This window comes from Nematolebias whitei, chromosome 20, assembly GCF_014905685.2.
Source record: "Nematolebias whitei isolate Nwh7 chromosome 20, NemWhi1, whole genome shotgun sequence".
In the NCBI taxonomy this organism is placed as follows: Eukaryota; Metazoa; Chordata; class Actinopteri; order Cyprinodontiformes; family Rivulidae; genus Nematolebias; species Nematolebias whitei.
The window spans coordinates 24163894-24182152 of NC_056517.1; the positions used below are offsets into that span (position 1 = coordinate 24163894).

The 18259-nt window shown below is 41.3% G+C and overlaps 1 protein-coding gene across 1 annotated transcript; it reads left to right on the forward strand.

Moving 5' to 3' along the window:
- Window positions 1-165: 165 nt before the first annotated feature.
- Window positions 166-17881, forward strand: topbp1 (DNA topoisomerase II binding protein 1). The gene is made up of 28 exons (XM_037694326.1): window positions 166-453; window positions 632-733; window positions 824-958; window positions 1059-1202; window positions 1309-1490; window positions 1759-1952; window positions 2114-2290; window positions 2417-2583; window positions 2689-2852; window positions 4597-4841; window positions 5002-5261; window positions 5347-5519; window positions 5621-5832; window positions 5951-6264; window positions 6359-6544; window positions 6699-6814; window positions 7650-7773; window positions 8296-8448; window positions 8623-8710; window positions 8822-9005; window positions 9187-9416; window positions 12367-12515; window positions 12664-12760; window positions 15105-15268; window positions 15619-15751; window positions 15960-16060; window positions 17367-17528; window positions 17679-17881. The coding sequence occupies exons 2-28, from the start codon at window positions 647-649 to the stop codon at window positions 17805-17807; spliced, it is 4470 nt and encodes a 1489-aa protein (XP_037550254.1). The 5' UTR covers window positions 166-453; window positions 632-646; the 3' UTR covers window positions 17808-17881.
- The last annotated feature ends 378 nt before the right edge of the window (window positions 17882-18259 follow it).

Here is an 18259-nt window from a genome sequence, read left to right on the forward strand (position 1 = left end):
CTTCTTATAAATTAATTTTGATTTATTATTATTTATTAAACTGATATTTTTACAAAAATTTTATTCGTGCACAGTATTTTAGAAAATTTCCAGTACAGTAATGTTGAAAGCGGCACCTTCCTTCAGCTGCGTGATTCCAGTCGGACAGATTAGTAGGTTACACCGAAAGTCGCTCCAAAGGCGCGAACATAATAAACAATGACTTGGCTTCAATTTAGTACGTCTTTTGCGAACTGCTTGACATAAGAAGTGTAATAAATTTAACGTCGTTGACGGTAGTGTCTTTGGGGTTTTGACTTGTCCTTGAAACATTTTAAACTTTAACCTCTTTAGTTAACGGCGTCTTTCTGAAACTATGAAATTTACGGTAGTTTAAAATTATCCCCTTTTTTACTGAATTCTGTCAGAGTACAGAACGTTTTTATCTACTACCAATCAGAGTCAACCCATAAGGTATGTAAATGTGGTTTGCTATTTTATTATTTTACTATTGGCTGGTGTTATCGACCTAACAATGATTGACAGCTTTAATAAGGCTTCCTTTTCAAAGTTCTGTTTGAATAAAACATTGTATGTGTAGCTATTACTGCTGTTAAGAGACATTGCAATACAAGTATTGTCTTTTCTCTAGTCATTCTAGCTCAACATGTGTAAAAGAGACAACGAAGCGTTTATTGTGAAATTTGTGGAAAATGAAGGATCACAATCGGAGCATGCTGTCAAAGCATATGAGGTAAATTTCACCGTTTGGCTTGATCTTTATTCATGTTTAAATGTTAATTTCTTTGTCTGCTGTTATGAGCTACATGTCACATTTCTACAGGCTATTTTGGAGCTGCAGTCTGATAAGTATATAAAAAACATCAAAGAAGAAGATGTGTTACAGATGGAGCAGAAGGATAAGTCTCTGTTTGTGTTCAGCAACTTCACCTCTTCAGGGTTCCTGCACTGCAAGAAGGTCTGAGTCAGTTCTGTCACTCAAAAACTCTGAAATGGCAAACGCTATTGGAATAATATATATATATTAAAATTCCTTGTGTTTTTTTAATGTCTCTCAGCTTGGCTGCAGAATAGTGAGTCCACTGGTGGTGTTGCACTGCCTCCAACATCAGCGGTGTGTCCCCAGAGCAGAGACGCCTGTGTATAATATGGCAATGGCTGATGTAACTATTTCCTGTACTAATCTGGACAAAGCAACACGGGTTAGTCCTGATGATCTGATTCTTTATACATTAGTAAATGTCACAAGGGTAAAGCACAAGGCAGTGCTGTAAGCTAACATGTTTACATGTCTGTTTGTTTCTGCAGGCAGAAGTGATGGATCTGGTGCAGCTCATGGGTGGACGTGTCTATCTGGATCTTAATGTGTCTGTGACACACCTGATTGCAGGAGAAGTAGGAAGCAAAAAATACCTTGTGGCTGCCAACTTAGGTAAACCCATCCTGCTGCCCACATGGACCAAAGCCTGCTGGGATAGATCACAAGACAGGTATGTACCAGTAGTTATGTTAACCTGGTTTCTTCAGTTTTAAGGAGTGTTTGTGTCACTGCTGAAAATGATGCACAGTTTTGCTTTTTGTTAGCTTGGAAAATAGTTAAATTTTTAGAAACGTGTTTACCTTGTAAACCTCTTCAAACTTCAGATACTTTACAAAACTTTACTGTTTTAAATCCAAGTTATTACAGCAAATTATAAAAGTACATCTTAAGGGTGTTTCAGTGCATTTTTTTTAAAAGACTCTTGCCACCTTTTTCAGTCTTTTCAGATATACAGACTTGCCAATGGAGGACTATCTGTGCCCCGTGTTGCTTGGCTGTACTGTTTGCGTGACGGGCCTCTCCAGCACAGAACGCAAAGAGGTGCAGAGACTCTGTGAGCAGCATGGAGCCAAATACACAGGCCAGCTCAAAATGAACGAGTGCACACATCTCATTGTCAATGAACCAACAGGCAAGTCGCTAGCAATGATGGGAAACTCGTAATTTAATGTTCCAATTAAAAATATCAGAAATTTTCAGTCAGTGATCAAATTGTTCATTCTAGCTGTCTTCTTAAATAGTCTGTTTTTGTTGATGCTACTGTCGTTTCTGAGAGGATTCATTGTGTTGCAGGCCAGAAGTTCGAGTGTGCCATGAAGTGGAATGTGTATTGTGTGTCTCTACACTGGCTTTTTGACAGCATCGAGAAGGGCTTCTGTCAGGATGAAACCAGGTACAGTGTGGCACCCAAGGCATCAAAAACCACTCGGCCGCACACTTCCACCCCTACCAACACCACCAAGAGGGAAGGTAAGCTACAAATTTAACATGCATCTTTTGGTTCTTTTCCAGTGTTATACACATTTGCCATCATGCTGAGTGCATTTTGTAAAGCGTTAGTATCTAAAATATGAGGATTTTATATTTTGTTCCTAGATGCCCCATCTCTATTGGGTCTGAGCAACATTTCTGTCAGCACTAGCATAGGAATAAATGACACTGCCCTCACCAATGCCACCGTAAGCCGTATGGAGACGCCAGACCCCATTGACAACCTGGATCTCACCGCTTGCTCAGCAGATGATGTTTTAGATGGTTGTAAGGTAAATGGAGGTTATAATTTTAAAATTTTGGATATTTTTGCTGTACAAATAAATGATGTTCCTGCAATTTTGAGTTTTCTTTCTTCTTTGTGTGTTGTTGGGCAGCTGTATTTATGTGGTCTCTCGATGAAGAAGCTGGAGAAGCTGCGGCGACTTGTTAACGCTGCAGGAGGTTTGCGCTTCAACCAGCCCAGTGAAGAACTCACGCATGTTGTGATGGGAGAACTGGACCAGGAACTTCAACATTTTCTTTCCAAAGCAACTCACAGGTCTGAATTAAAGAGAATAATTATTTTAAGAAACAATGTATTCTCTAGAATCATTTGATACGTTGAAGATGTGCTATATTTGACCTTTTGAATCATCACACTTTTTTAAATTCATGAATTACAAGTTTTCACAACACAATCAGTCAATGTCAAGTTAAAATTATATATGAAGTGTTTGCACTGGAACAATCAAATATTCAGTTTATTGTAGATGACTTGCTATGAAAGAAACTTTATCTTAATATTTGCTCTCAGCAGACATGCATAAATAAAAATGTGCACATATAATGTTGAATGCAGAGCTGAAAAAGCATTTTATTTCAACAGAATTTCTAATTAGGTTAATTAGGTTATTCATTGTTCTGAATAAGTCTTTTGGCTTTTAAATATTCTGTCCTGGATCCTTACTTTTTTTCTATCTGGGCTGCAAAAAATAAAATTAATGAATAAATAAATGATATATTGAAATCTGATATTGATTGTTGGATAAAAAATAGATATCCTGTATTCATTCTACTTACTCAAAGAAGCCACACTGTGAGGACACGAGAAGATATTTAACCAGTTTTTACGGTCACATTAAGCTTACACAGATGTACAAAAGTTACATGCTTGGAGCTCAGTCACGAGAGTCTGCCACGAGATGTGCGAGATTTGTTTTTATATCACTTAGCTCCTCCAAGCTCGGAGGTGACCTTGGAGTACCGGCTGTGCCTGCAGCCTCAAATCAGCTTGTTATCTAGTTCTCTGCTAACTCACACACATGGTTCAACAATAATTGAACGTTAGTTGGTGATTAACATCCTTGACCTTGACCAAAATTCTCCTGACATTGATGGGGAAACAAGTTTAGAGGTGCTTCGACTTGAAATCCTATCAGATTTCCACCTGCATGTTGAATCATGTGTCTGGAGAGGCTGTTTAGTTTTTCCAGTAAACACGTATAAACATTCTTCGCTGAACTGAACTGTGCGCACCGCACTGCTCAGTTTGTGTTTGAGTGTTTGTGCTTAGGATGGACCTGTCTCCGTCTGTGTCCGGTCCATCCTGGCTAAACACAGGAGAGCCAGCTTTTCAAGACAAGACTCAGCTGTCTGTCTGCACCTCAAGGATAAGAAACACTCTTTTAAGAACTGAAATGTTCATCTTTAAACAAAAAAAAAAAAAATTTTAATTGGGGAGTGAAGGAAGCCATTAAACAAGAAAAGCTACGTTTATTCAGAGGAGGAGATATCAAATTTCTAAAACCTACAGTAGAACGTTAATTCTGATACTCATTTTCCCTCTAATTCTTATCTTTAGGTATTTCAAATCAAAATTATATATATATGTTGCACTTAAAAACAGCTAGCCACAGTGATTCTCATAAAACAAAACATAGTAAAAAATAATATCAAACAAAACAACAACTAAAAATACAGTCAAACATAAAATAAAACAATTTAAATTGTGCAAAACTATCAATATTAACCCAGTAAATACAGATGTGTTTTAAAGATGAAGCTCAAAAACAGGTGGGCAGATGTTTCCACAGTTTAGGACCTGCAAATGAAACGATCCCATCACCTCTGTGGACCAGATTAATTTTTTTATTGATAAAGCTCCCTGGGTGTGAAACAGCATATTCAGCTGCAGAATAGAGGTCCAGTTCTTTTGTTTTAATTACATTTTTAATTCCCATGTCCTGGATGACAGAGAATCTTGACTAACATGTCGCTGATGATGAGTGCATGTGACTTCCCAGGCCCCACGTAGTGACGGTGCAGTGGCTGCTGGACAGTTTCTCCAAAGGCAGCCTGCTTCCAGAAGAAGGATACCTCCACCCTGACTGTCTTCCTCCTGCTGCAGCTGCTGTACCCACGACAAAACATCTCCCACCAAAGTCTCGACCTTCAGTCGGTCCACTGGTTCTCAGCCCCAGCACTCCCAGGGAGAAGACGGCAGAGGAAGATCTACTCTCACAATACATGGATGATGATCCTACAGTAGGTCAGAATCTAGGCTCTCTGCTTCAGGCTCTATTTAATACTCAGAATAATAAATTATTAAGATTCAAATGTTTATGAAATGTTCTTTTTTTGTCTTTAAGTTGATATGCCACCTCCAGCAGCAGAAAACCACAGCAGGAAGTCCATCAGTACAGCTGCAGAGCCACAACCTGAGTCATGGGTACCCAACCCAGGATCAGAACAAGACTCAACCCTGCAGGACGGCTTGTTTTCTGGCAAAATCTTCCTTCTCGTGGGTTTTGGTGCTGAAGCTGAGGCGCAGCTCTCGATGCTGGTGACAGAACAAGGAGGGAAGGTGCTAACGGGCAGCACTCGAGTCGTGGCCGACTACGCCGTGGTTCCTCTGTTGGGCTGCTCCGTGGAGGCCACGGTGGACGAGGTCGTCACTGATACCTGGCTGGTAGGAACACAAACTGTCCATTTAATTCTGATATGTTTCAAAAGGTTGAGGCAGCTTTAAAATTGTTTTTCTGTCTTGGTTTCAGGCCATGTGTGTGGAGAAAGAGTGTGTTTTGGAGCTGCCCTGTAACCCCCTGTTCACCCCTGTTCCTGTGAGGGAGGGACATTTCCCTCTCAAAGACTGCATTCTCTCAGTCAGCCAGTTCACCGGAGCAGAGAGGGAGTCTTTGGTGGATCTGGCCAAGCACCTCGGAGCCAAGTATGCTTACTATTATATTATTATAAATTTTATGAACGTCTTGATTTCCCTTTCCCAACTACCTTTGCCTCATCTTTTTTTTTTCGTACTTCCTGCTGTAGTGTCCAGGATTACTTTGTGCGTCTGGCGAATCAGAAGAAAGGCATGTTGGCCAGCACTCATTTGGTGTTGCGGACTCCTGAAGGCACAAAGTACGAGGCGGCTAAGAAGTGGGGGTTTCCTGCCGTCACCATGCGCTGGATACTAGAGTCTGCTCGAACGGGCAAGAGGGCACTGGAGGAGAAATATCTGGTTGACCTTCCAGCCTCACCAGGTTAGAGATCCATCTCTGGTAGATCTTTGTTTATATGTTTTATTGTAGATCCATTGTTAAGTCTTTAATCGTCTCCTGTCTCTGGAGTATCAACATCTCATGTTGTCATGTTCGTTAGAGAGAGATGAAGAGAGCTTCATCGGCGGCTCTCAGAGACCGATTCTGCCTCCACCAGCTCCTCTTTCTCCTGAAGTCCCTTTGCTTGGTCCACAAAGTGGGAAAGCTATCACCCCCCTGGATTTGGGTCGCTTTCAGAGCAAGGTGTTTCGCTCTATGTTGGATGAGATGAAGCCCAAAGAAGACCTCAGCACCCCCAAACTAAACCAGGACAGCAGAAAGAAACCGCTTCAGAAGGAGCCTCCTCTGCAGCTGGACACTCCTTCTCGCTTTCTGAGCAGAGATCAGCTCTTCAGGCCCTCGTTTAACGTCAAGGTCAGACCTCAAAGAGGAGCAACAGACTTAGAACATTTATACCGATGGCAGCAGATTTCCAGTAATACGTGATTATACATATTTCTTCTTGAAGGATGCACTTGGAGCTTTGGAGACTCCAGGTGGGAGATCGAAGCCAAGACCACAAGTAGAAACTCCACTTACTGATGTCATCAACAGGAACCTGAAAGTAGCTCTGGCCAACAGCTCACACGGTAACGTCTCAGAAATGGAAGCAGCTTCAGCAAGCCCCCAGCTGAAGAAGACCACAGAGAAGGAGGTAAACCCATACACATCTGTCACATTCATGTTTTTAAAAAGTTACATTCAGAAGGTTTTTAGTGTTCAGATTTATGTAAAGGCTTTGCTCTGAATGCACACAGAGTATCTGTTTGGTTACTTAATCAATCATAATCATCATGTTTATGTTGAAGGTTCCACAAAAGGAAGCTGGCCCTCTGAGTGGAGTTGTGGTCTGTGTGGGGAAGAAACTGAGTAAAATGCAGAGTGAGCTAAATGCAGTCGCTGCCTCACTTGGAGCTGACTTCAGGTACTGGCACTGTTTTTAAAAACCTTTCAAAAAAATCCAACAAAGTTCAGTCAGATTATCTGGATGGTTTCTTTGTGATGAAATGTTTCGTCCTTCATCCAAAGGACTTCATCAGTCCGAGAAGCTGCAACAAACTCAGTCCCACAAGCAGCACACTCATAGTGGGCCGACCAGTTTGATGGTGATAAGATGGTTTCTCCCCCATCGACTCCTCTGAGGCAGACTTAGCCAAAGTGGTTCAAAACATCAAAGTTCATGCTCAATAATCCAGGGAAAAAATCCAACGAAGTTGTTGGACTTTTTGTTTTTGTTGGATTTTTTTGCCTGGATGCTTGAACTTTGATCTTTCAAAGAATCGCTCACAACCTCCAGGGTTTTCCTGAACAATCTGCAGGAAATTTCAAAATCTTTTTTTCACAGGATAATGAATTTTGGATTAACTTTACTTACAGTTTTTCAGGTTTGATGGGCAAAAATAATTTTCATTTTAAAATATAAAAATTGGGATAAGAATTCAGAAAAGGAAAATAATTAGTATTTGATGTTGACTGTGCAGCCCTAATTGTTATTTACGGAGAACTCTTGTCGTTGTGAGACCATTTCAAAATGTGGTCATAATGTTACGAGTGATGATCCCAAGACTGTTTCTTAAAATTTCAAGAACAAATGCTCTCGTTCAATGTTTTTATATGAAAAGAAACAAATGCATCAGCTTGTGTTTCAAAATGACTTAAAAGAAAGAAAACTTTAAAATATGAATCTATCGTTTTAATCTTTTAAAGTTTGAGCACTAAGCAGAAGAAGTCTGTTCAACTTCCTGTCTGTTTTTATCTAGGTGGGCTTGTGATGATAGAGTGACGCACTACATCTACCAGGGCCGAGTGGGGGACACCTCCCGCGAGTACAAAGGAGTGAAGGAGAGGGGGCTGCACATAGTGTCGCAGTACTGGCTGCAAGCTGTACGTTACGCACAAAATAAACTTTATGCAACATGGTTTTAACAATCTGGCCATGACTTTTCTACATTTAACATCAGATCGTATCTGATCATTTTCCCTTGTCACTGCAAATATTACAAGAAAATAAGTAATCTAAAGAAATTCTCCATTTAATGTTTTTCTGTTGTGATGACAGTCATGAGCAGTTTTGTTCTTATCTCCTTTGTGCTGTTTTGTTCATCCATTACTCTCATAATACTGTCACGGTGTAAGTCCTGTCTATCTGGACCACCGTGACCTCCCGGTGCTTTATAGCGTTTTGTTTTGTAAAAATATATACGGTAATTGGACTGCGTTTTCTTCCAAGACATTACGTTTATAAATAATTATGATGATCTCATCAATAAGAGCAGGACGCTGAATAGTAAAAATCAACGTTAGTATTTTCATTTTGTACAGATTATTTCAAGAATGTATGCTCTAACCCATTTTTGAATGCATATTTGCATTTCATCCACCAACCAAACACGTCTTTCTGTGCAGTGTGCTGAGGAGCAGAGACACGTCCCAGAGTCCCTGTACCCGTTCACCTACAACCCCAAGATGAGCCTAAACCTGAGCCAGGTGCCCTGCAGCTCCCAGAGGCCTCCACCTTCAACACAACTCAAAGACGCCTCAGAACCAAAGCACAACAAGGTAAGTCAGATGTTATAACTGACCATCTTTTACATCTTTTATCTTGTTGTTTTTGATTGGACAAGAAGTTGGATGGTGTCTTTGTGTGTTTATATGTCTAATAAAATATCGGATCAATGCAGTGCTATTTTTTTTTTCTTACATTTTGTACCCCTGCATTTATTTTTTTGTCAGTCTGAGCTCACTGCTGCAGAGGAACCTGCAACCGTCAGTAACAGAGGGGTCGATCCAGACGAGACCATTGATACTACAGAGAAAACAGGTTGGGGTATTTGTTTTTTCCTTGCTGCTTGTTAACTGCACCAAACACGTGAACACACTTTACAAGAGCTCTTTTAAAAGCACGGGGATCAAAGTGCATTTGGTGTTTCAGATACTCTGGAAATGAGAGAAAAGCTGCAGAAACAGTTGCAGGAGATCATGTCGATGACGACAGGCAGGCGCACTTCTCTCAGACTTGCAAGGATGGGCGCAGGCGGTGCCGAGTCCGGCTCCAACACACCTGACGGGAGCCGAGCTGGACGCACCGGGAACAGACGAACTCTAGAAGCTCTGAGGTAGAAACAAAAAGCTCCTTTAGGTGGAACTTTAATGACCTTGCACTCAAAATGTGACGAGCTTTAACAGCAGCAGGAAAGTTTAAATGTGTGAAATGAAGATCGTTTTACAAGAAAATAGCACCCAAACTAACCGTCTTAAAGAATTAATGTTGGTGCTTCTCGTGCGTTGTGTTTCCAGGGTGTCCAGAGAAGCCGCTCTGGATGTAAACACAGAACCATCTCAGAGTGAACAGATAGTCTGGGATGACCCGACAGCCAGGGAGGAGAGGGCCAAGCTGGCTGATAATTTACAGTGGCCCGGCAGTCCGTCGCAGCACTCAGACCCTCTCCCCCCTGCACCCCCTCCCACTGAAGAAGCCAGCTCACAGTTTAGGGACTCTATGACTGATTCAGAGCTGGTGGAGATAGGTAAGACATATTCTTTTTGTTCATTTATTTGAATTGTTCATTTTCTTTTTGGGTCATCCTAGCGGCTGATTATTCATGTGTGTGCACATACCGTATTTTCTGGACTATAAGTCGCATCAGTCAAAAAATGCCTCACAAAGAGGAAAAAACAATCTATAAGTCACGTTTATTTATAAGTGTATCTTACAAAGTGCAAGAACAGATATTTAATCTGAAATAACAATAACACACAGAACATGCCTGGGATCCTGAACAGGCCAACGAGTCCGACAAGCAAGTTACTGGTAAATTCACCAACCTTATTCCACATCACTTTTGAGGGCATTTTACTTGTGTTTGTCTCAGTTGTCTCTAATGCCCCATTTGCACCACTTCTACTCGGACCCAGCTCTGCTCAGCTCGCCACAGAAAGATCCCTGTTCCACCAGTATTTTTTTAACTGATTCCAGTCTGATTCTGGACCTTTTTTTGTCCCTGCTTCTCTGGTGGGACCGTTTGAGCCGAGTCGAGCTGACTCTGGGCCGAAACGGGAATGCAGGACACTGATTGGTCAGGGGGAGGAGTCACTGGATCTCACAAACTTTTCACCGATCCTCCATTTGCAATTTCTCGGAACTCGGAACAGCGGCTGGATCTATTTTTAAGATTTTAAAAACAATATTGATAACACCGTGTTTAATTCTGAAGTCCAGGCGTTTTTTGTGTTTGGTGACCGACGAGCGAGTGGAGTCGCCGTGGAGGATCGTACGAGCTGCAGACCAGGTGAAGCGTGCTAGAGCCTGTCTTGTGTGGGATTTCTCCTTCTGCCTGGCTCCTGAGTTAGTGGGGACGCTGTCTGCTCTGTGATACAGAGTCCTGATGACTCCTAACTTGTGCTCCAAAGGGTGATGGGAGTCAAACTGCAAATACTGGTCAGTGTGGGTGGGTTTGCGGTACACCTCAGTTTGCAAATGTTTGCTCTAGAGCAATGTGGATATCCTAACTGGGCCTTCCTGAAAGCAGAGAAGAAACCCAAACAGGACTCCGGTCAGCCAACAGGTGAAAAGGAGGAACCCAGACCCAGACCAGTGGTCATTCCATATGTTGAGGGAGTATCAGAGAAACTGAGACGGTTATTTTCTAAACATAACGTCCCAGTGGCTTTTAAACCCCAAAATACATTATGGCAAAGACTGGTTCATCCCAAAGATCCAGTCCCCCGGCACAAACAGAGTAATGTTGTGTATGCTGTTCAGTGTCAGGAGGGCTGTGATCAGTCTTACATCGGGGAAACAAAACAGCCACTGGCCAAAAGGATGGCCCAGCACAGAAGATCAACATCATCAGGCCAGGACTCTGCGGTCTACACTCATCTCCAGGCCAGCGGTCACTCTTTCAGGGATGAAGATGTTCACATCCTGGACAGAGAGGAACGATGGTTTGAGAGATGAGTAAAGGAGGCCATCTTTGTGAAAAGAAATCGTCCATCATTAAACAGGGGTGGAGGCCTCCGGGTTCAACTGTCCCCCTCTAACAATGCTGTGATTGCTAGTATCACTCAGCCCTCTGTGAACAGTAAACAGCCATCAGTGTGCTAATGATCCATTGTTATGCTGATGGTCCTTCTTGAGCATGTGATCAGCTGGTTTTGGTTGTCAGCAGCAAAACTGGTTGATCCACTCTGAGACGGTGCGATTTAAGAGACTGGGCTGAATACAGCTCCTCAGACTGAGGAAGTCTCTCGGATGAGAGACGAAACGTTTCTACATTTTTTTGTTGATTTGCTTTGTTTTGTTTTTTTTGAATGTCCAGAGGACCAGATTTAACTTTTTTAGATTTTTCTACCTGGATTATTGAGCATGCATCAGGATATTTTTTAAAAAACATTTTGTGTATAAAAAAAAAAGTTTTTTTTATCAGTGAAGATTAAAAATAAATAAACGGTGCCGGCTTTATCATGAAATCCTGTTTTCACTTTGACTTTATTAAATAGTAGTGGGAGTGGTGGCGCAGAGGTTAGAGAAGGTGGGCCTGTGATCGGAAGATCGCCGGTTCATGCACCGGTACCGACAACATCAAAAATGTGGGTGGGGTAGGTGAAGCACCCACACTTGCCCCCACCCTCATTCGCCCCACTCTGGACCCATGAGCAAGGCCCTTAACCCCCATCTGCTCCCTAAACAGGTCTCTCTTGAAAATGAGTTCTCGTGGTTCAATGAGACTACCTGGATAAATAACGGGTAAATGGAAAAAAAGAAAAACATTTAAAGTTAACTCGGCTGAAAAATCATAAAAAGACAAAATTATTGGATCTCTTGGTGCAACTGGTAGAGCTGCTGCCTCTCAGAGAGCAGGTTTCTGGTTCAAATCTCAGTCCAGGGGCCTTTCTAAGTGGAGTTTGCATGTTCTCTCCGTGCATGCATGGGTTTTCTCCGGGTGCTCCGGTTTCCTCCCACAGGTTAAATTAAACTGTGTTATAGTTAATTCAGGTGAATTGTTTTTCTTTTTTACTATTGAATAAATATTTTTAAATAGTGTTTCAGAAGAACAATGCAATTATTCTAAAACACCAGAATATGAGATTGATATTTAACTTAATGCCAGATTATTATGTTGATGTGCATTTACAATGAATTGTGGTGTCATTTTTAATGTTTTTGTACGATTTTACTCTTAAAACACAATTTTTATTTACTTATTAGGTGGTCACACTGACAACTAAAATGAATGTGGTCTAATAAACCTGCTTCAATGAATCCTTGATCAAGATTGAAAACTTTATTTATGACTTGAACAGTTTGGCATGTTCTTGTGTTGTAGTTGGTTTTTAGTTTACAAAGCATTTTTAACTTACTGTTAATAAATGTTTGAAAACGAGCTATAGTTGCATTTTACTCAAGTTTTTTACTTGACACATTCACATTCATGATGATGAAGAGCCACTGGGTATAACGTGTTTGTTTCATCACAGCGGCCTGTGAGGTTATTAACCAGCAGATGGGTCAGAAGGTCATGACGCCCCCACCAGAGGAGCCAGAAGGTGACATCCTCACTCCTAAAGCTCCCAGCATCGCCTTTCCTCTCGCCAAACCTCCAGTCGCACCCGAGCCTCAGGTGAAGGTTTAACGTCGTAACGAGGAACAAAACGATACAAATCAAGCTGTTTCTAACATGTCAGCTGTCCAGGGTTTGACCTTTCTACTGCAAGTTCCTCATCTTTATTTGAAAACAAGCTGTCGCTGCAAATAAAGAGTTTTATTTCTCTCAGGAGGAGAAAAGGGAAGAAAAGCAGCCGCCCAGATTTCAGCTGTCCTCCCTCAGCCCTCAGGAGCGCATCGATTACAGTCAGCTCATAGAAGAGCTCGGTGAGTCCCCCGTCTAACAGAAGATCTGAGAGTGTTTCAAACAGGAGCTTGAAGCAGAACGTTCCTTCTGTCAATAATATCATGAGCTCATAATGTTTATCACTGGTTAGTTAGTGAAACGCGAGATGTTGGAATGTTAAGATCAGCACGTCTTCACTAAGTTAACATGTGGGGCTGTGGTAGTGGTGGTCACTGCCATCTTGAAATCAGGAAGTTGCGGGTTCGAGCCCAGGTTGCGTCAGGAAGGGCATCCGGTGTAAAACAATTGCCAAACCTTTCATGTGAGTTTGCTCGATGTGGCGACCCCTGAAGAAGTGAACAGCTGAAAGAAACTTGCCTTACTCAGTCGACACGTCAGGTTCAATGTCTTGACTCAACAGTTGTCGAGCCAGAATTATATTTTTATATTTATCAGGGTGTTCGCACATCCTTAAAAAAGTCTTCAATTCATCTATGTAAAATTAAGGCCTAAAATATCTTAAATTTATTAAAAACTGTGTAAGTCGGTCTTAAATGTGTTACTCAAAGGTCAGGGGGTTTCAAGTTCTCTGTTGCTGCGACGGATTTTTGTAAAAATGAGGGAGTCAGTGTTCAAGCCATCCAATCTAATGATACAGAAATTAAAATGATGCTGCTGTCAACCACTAAGAAACCAGAGCCACAGTTTTACCCAGTCAGAGCAGAGCGGGTCGTGCTGTCTGATACACGGTGAGTCCAGAGCAGAGAGACTGCAGGTGAGAGCAGCAGTCAGTGCTGGAGGACACCTCTCTACCCTAACCCAAGGTGATGATGTAATACATTATTGAACGCATGTGTGCGCACGTGACCAATTCACTGCAGCCGGGGGAGACACCAGAACTGAAACACCATCATCCCCAACCTCCTCAGATCTTGTGTATGTAGAATCGAACTTTGTATTAAATGTTAACGTTTGGAGAGTCGTCATCATCGTGCAGACATGTCCATCCTGCGCTCGTGACCAAACTCCTGGTCTGAGCGAGAGCGAGAGCGCCACCACAGGAGCGTGCAGCCTGAGTCTCCAGATGAAACGGACTGCGTCTGCTGCTTTAGCTTTTAGAATGAAACGATTAACGCTAGAAGACTAGGAGAGAGAGAGATGTCTCTGTTTACCTGTATTTGTTTCACCCAAACTCACGTAGTTCTCTCTGTGAGAGTCAGATTCAGGTGTTTGTAGTTTATCTTAAATATCTAAAGAATTAATTTCAATAACAAGGAGTTGGAACTGTTTGGATGAGCTAAACTTGATTTTATCATACTGAGAGGTAACTTTACTGTGTTAAATGTAATTCAGTGAGTGATCTAATATGAAACATAAATAGTATTAAACGACTACATGAGATGAAATCCTGTAAATTTAATTGACCTTTTTTAAAATTAGCTTATATTTTTTATTTTAGGAGATAAATCTGTCAGTCTGACGAAACAAAAAAAAAATCAGTTAATTGATGTTCTGCATGCTATATTTAAATATTTTATCTATATTTATATATATATTTGACAACTCAATTTAAAACATTGAAATGACATAAAAGTAAACGAAAGAAAAGTTGTTAAGACCGTCTCTTCCTTCAGAATGGTGTTGGTCTTGAGAATCCAGATGTTGCAGGTTAAAGACTTATTACAACGTCAACACATTAGAGAACATTATACTGTGTACTTTTACTAAGGTCATGTACTCCGTATACTCCTCTTTACGTGAAAACCTTTGGGACGTGACGTGTATGCAGGAATAAGCTCTTGAATGCCAGGTATTGGTGTGCATGTGTGCGGGGGATGGGGGAGTTGCTGATGCTTGGGTAACCTCTGGATGTAGAAAAACTTTCAGTCTAAAGATGTTTTTCAGTTTTAATCCCTGGGACTATTTAATCTCATACGTATTTGTTTTTCTCTGGGGACGACGTCTTTGTGTCTGAAGGCAAAACTGTAGATAAAGACACAACTGAGCCTCAGTCTGAGCGTATTCAGCAGATGTGTCGGATGTTTCCAACCAAATAACTGCACTTGTTCTTACAGCTGTTGAACCAGAGCGCACCGAGCATCACTTTATGTTCAGTAAACAAACAATTAAACTTGAGCGTGTCTCATTGACTCACCTGTTATGACTGACCGTAATACCGCTTGATCCCTCAACCATCACTTGTATTTATAGTTTTTTTTTTTGGTCTTAAATTTCTTTCAATGTGTCATTACAAGTCTAAAAAGTCTTAATTAGTGATGCTGAAACCTGCAGATACCGTGTTTATGCTTATTTGTCATGCATGCTATGTTAGGCTGTAACCTCAGTACGTCTCATGGAGTCTCTGTTTCCCTGTTCGAACTGTAGGTGGCGTCGTCCTGGACAAGCAGTCCTTTGACCCCAGCTGCTCGCACATCATCGTAGGGAGTCCGCTGCGTAACGAGAAGTATCTGGCAGCGATGGCGGCCGGTAAATGGATCCTGCACCGCTCGTACCTGGAGGCCTGCCGCTCAGTGGGTCACTTCATCCAGGTCAGATACCGACCGCGATTCCTCCTCCGCTTCGTTGCTGCACGAGTTCAGTTATATGTGCAATTATATTTTCATAGTCTAATGGAATGCAAGATTTGTTGTTGTGGTCACCGTAAATGTTGCACAAAGCGGCACCTTTTGACAGTAAATCTGGCAGCACTCTGCTGCAGCCTGACAGAAATGTTCTCAAAGACGAAAAATTAAATCTGAAAACGCAGCTCATAATTTTAGTCATTGTTAGAGCATCAGCAGCAAGTTGCAAAGCCGTTACTATGAAGTCATTGCATGATGGAAGTTTGTATTCTTTATGCTGAATTTTCTCTTAGTTTCCGTGTCTTTCTGTGATTCAGGAGGATGAGTACGAATGGGGCAGCAGCTCCATCCTAGATGCTTTACCCTCCGTCACCTCTCAACAGAGACGACTGGCATTAGCTGCCATGCGCTGGAGAAAAGCTCTGCGGGGAAGCTCTGAACAGAAGGTGTGTACCAGGTGGTTCAGAGATCAATGTCTCTCGTGATGCATAAGAAATTTACTTTCCCTAAACAACAGCAGGTCAGAGGTCACATTAGTTCTTTAAGCTGTATTTTTATCTTTTCATATTTATTTCACATCACAGTTTTGTACCAGTACAGTACTTCAGAATGTTCCAGTGAGAAAAGGCACAAATGTAGGAACGCTGATTATTTGTAGCTGTTTTTCAGGGAGCTTTCAGTGGATGGACGGTGATGCTGAACATCGACCAGAGCAGAGAGTCGGGCTTCAGACGGTTGCTGCAGTCTGGTGGAGCTAAGGTTTGTTGGTGCCTGCCATGCTATTGTTCTACACCTTGGAATCGTGTCTACATTTCTATCTCGGTTAATACGGCCCAAACCACAATGTCTACCCCCACAAAAGTTATATCAAAACGACTGGCTCGGCCCTGTGATGTGTGCTATTACTTTTATTGGCATTTCGAATTACCATGGCGACGTAATTTGTGACCAAAGACACAATATTTCACCAACTCCAGGAACTAGTTGGTATGAATATTAGTAATATTAATTATTAATATTTCAATAATAATTAATAAATTAACAATATATTAATACATGTTAATATTAATAATTAGTATTGATTATTGATATTAGTAATTGTTAATATTAATATTTATTTTAGTAATAATTTAATAATAAATAGGCAGTCCCCGTCAAAGTTTCTCCAGGAACTTTCTAATTTAGTGAAGAGTCGTACAGCTGAATGTCCGAGCACATTTCCGCGTTGACGAACACGCCAACAAATTTCTGACCAATCAAAAATCACTTGGTGTGCACGCCTGTGAGAAGACGTTCAGCCCGGGCCTCGTGTTGAGAAACTGCTGTGAGAACAAAATGACGTCATTTTCTTCACACAACTACGTCATTGAGAGCCGATTTCTCCTCTTCGGGTGGAGTATACAGGGCCCTTAAGGCTGCTGCTACAATCGGCACCAAACTAAACGTTTCTTTCTTGTTGTTCTTGCTTTTATTTGGTCTCCAGACCGGAAAGCTCTTAGTCGTATTTCACAACCATGTTTTTATTTAGCAGCGTCATTTCTCTTCAACGCCAGACTAGAGTAAGGTGGTAGTTTGAGAGCAACCAGGAAATTAGCACAAGTCTTCTTTCTTGATGAATACAAGTTAAAAGTGTCTGTTAACTATCTCTCACTTCGTTGACTCGTGCATTTTTTGTTTTTCATCAGTGAATACAGAAACATTCAGTTTCACAGTCTGGAGTTTCTGAACTCAAGTGACTTGAACATTTTATCTCAGTTTTAAGGAAATATTTGCTCCTTCTGCCATTTATGTTGAAGCTTCTACAAAGAAAATAGTATTTTGTACATTCTTTTCTGCACAGCTTATATGATCTTTTATTTTGTTTTAAAAGGGCATCTACAATAATAAAAGGTATTTACCAGATGAACTATGATCTGAGCTCTCTTCTGAAGTACGGTTCATGTTGGTGCGCTCAGCTGTAGAAGTTCATAAAATATCAGTTAAAACTTTACTGAAATGTATTTTTGTGTTTTACACCTGTGAGCCTCTATAATGGTCCCAGTTTTAACCTGCTGTGTCTCTTCAGGCGCTGCCCAGTCCCTCCCCGTCGTTTTACAAAGAGGCCACACATCTGTTCGCAGACTTCAGTCGGCTCAAACCCGGAGACTTCAGAGTGGACGTCACGGAGGCGAGTGCACACGGAGTGAAGTGCTTAAAGCCAGAGTACATCGCAGATTACCTCATGCAGGTAAGAACGCAACTCTTCAGTTCATTTATACAGGAAGTATTGATAAAATAAACCGGTACCTTTGTTTATTGTCTTGAAAGATGGTGTTAACAGCTGCATTAATACTGGTGGTAAATGTGACGCAGATTTATTTTGTCTCGCCTCTATAAGGAGACGACCCCACCTATGGAGCTGTACCGTCTGGCTGCAGCTCCGGCTGAAGAAGATCCGGACACGCCGTCACGTAAACGTAAAGCGTCAGCTGATGCCTCCAGGCTGAAAAAGAGCCGGGTGAACTGAAACCCCAGCACGTCGTCTGAATAATCTGCAGTTCATTAAAACTTGTTGTAAATTATATATTTTTTTTATGTATTGTATAAAAATGAAATAAAAGTAGCATCTGTTCTGTCATTCTGTTTTCCATTGAAACCACTGCAGCTGCTGGGAGGCTGGCGTCTCGATGATGGTGGAAATGTTGAGTCACGGTTTGTAATTGGTTGCAGTGGCATGCTGTGGCCTGTAGGGGGCAGTGCAGTCTCAGTCAGCAACAAGTAAACATGTTAAGTGCTTTTTAAAACTTTTTTTTAAATGTTTATCCATCAATTATCTTCACCTGCTTCTTCCTTTCAGAGTCCCTGGTGCCCATTTGATTGTATTTCAAATTAAAACAGAAATTCTCCTTTTTCTTTAAAATTACCTTTCATTGATATAAAAAAAAAAAATAAAGAAATATAAAAATGCACATGTTAAAA

Excerpts from the sequence above, each read along its gene's own strand:
- topbp1 (XM_037694326.1), top strand. The coding sequence starts at position 647 with ATGTGTAAAAGAGACAACGAAGCGTTTATTGTGAAATTTGTGGAAAAT. Across the intron at positions 5,833-5,950 it reads TGACCTTCCAGCCTCACCAG|AGAGAGATGAAGAGAGCTTC; the intron begins GTTAGAGATCCA and ends CATGTTCGTTAG. Across the intron at positions 9,006-9,186 it reads CGAACTCTAGAAGCTCTGAG|GGTGTCCAGAGAAGCCGCTC; the intron begins GTAGAAACAAAA and ends TTGTGTTTCCAG.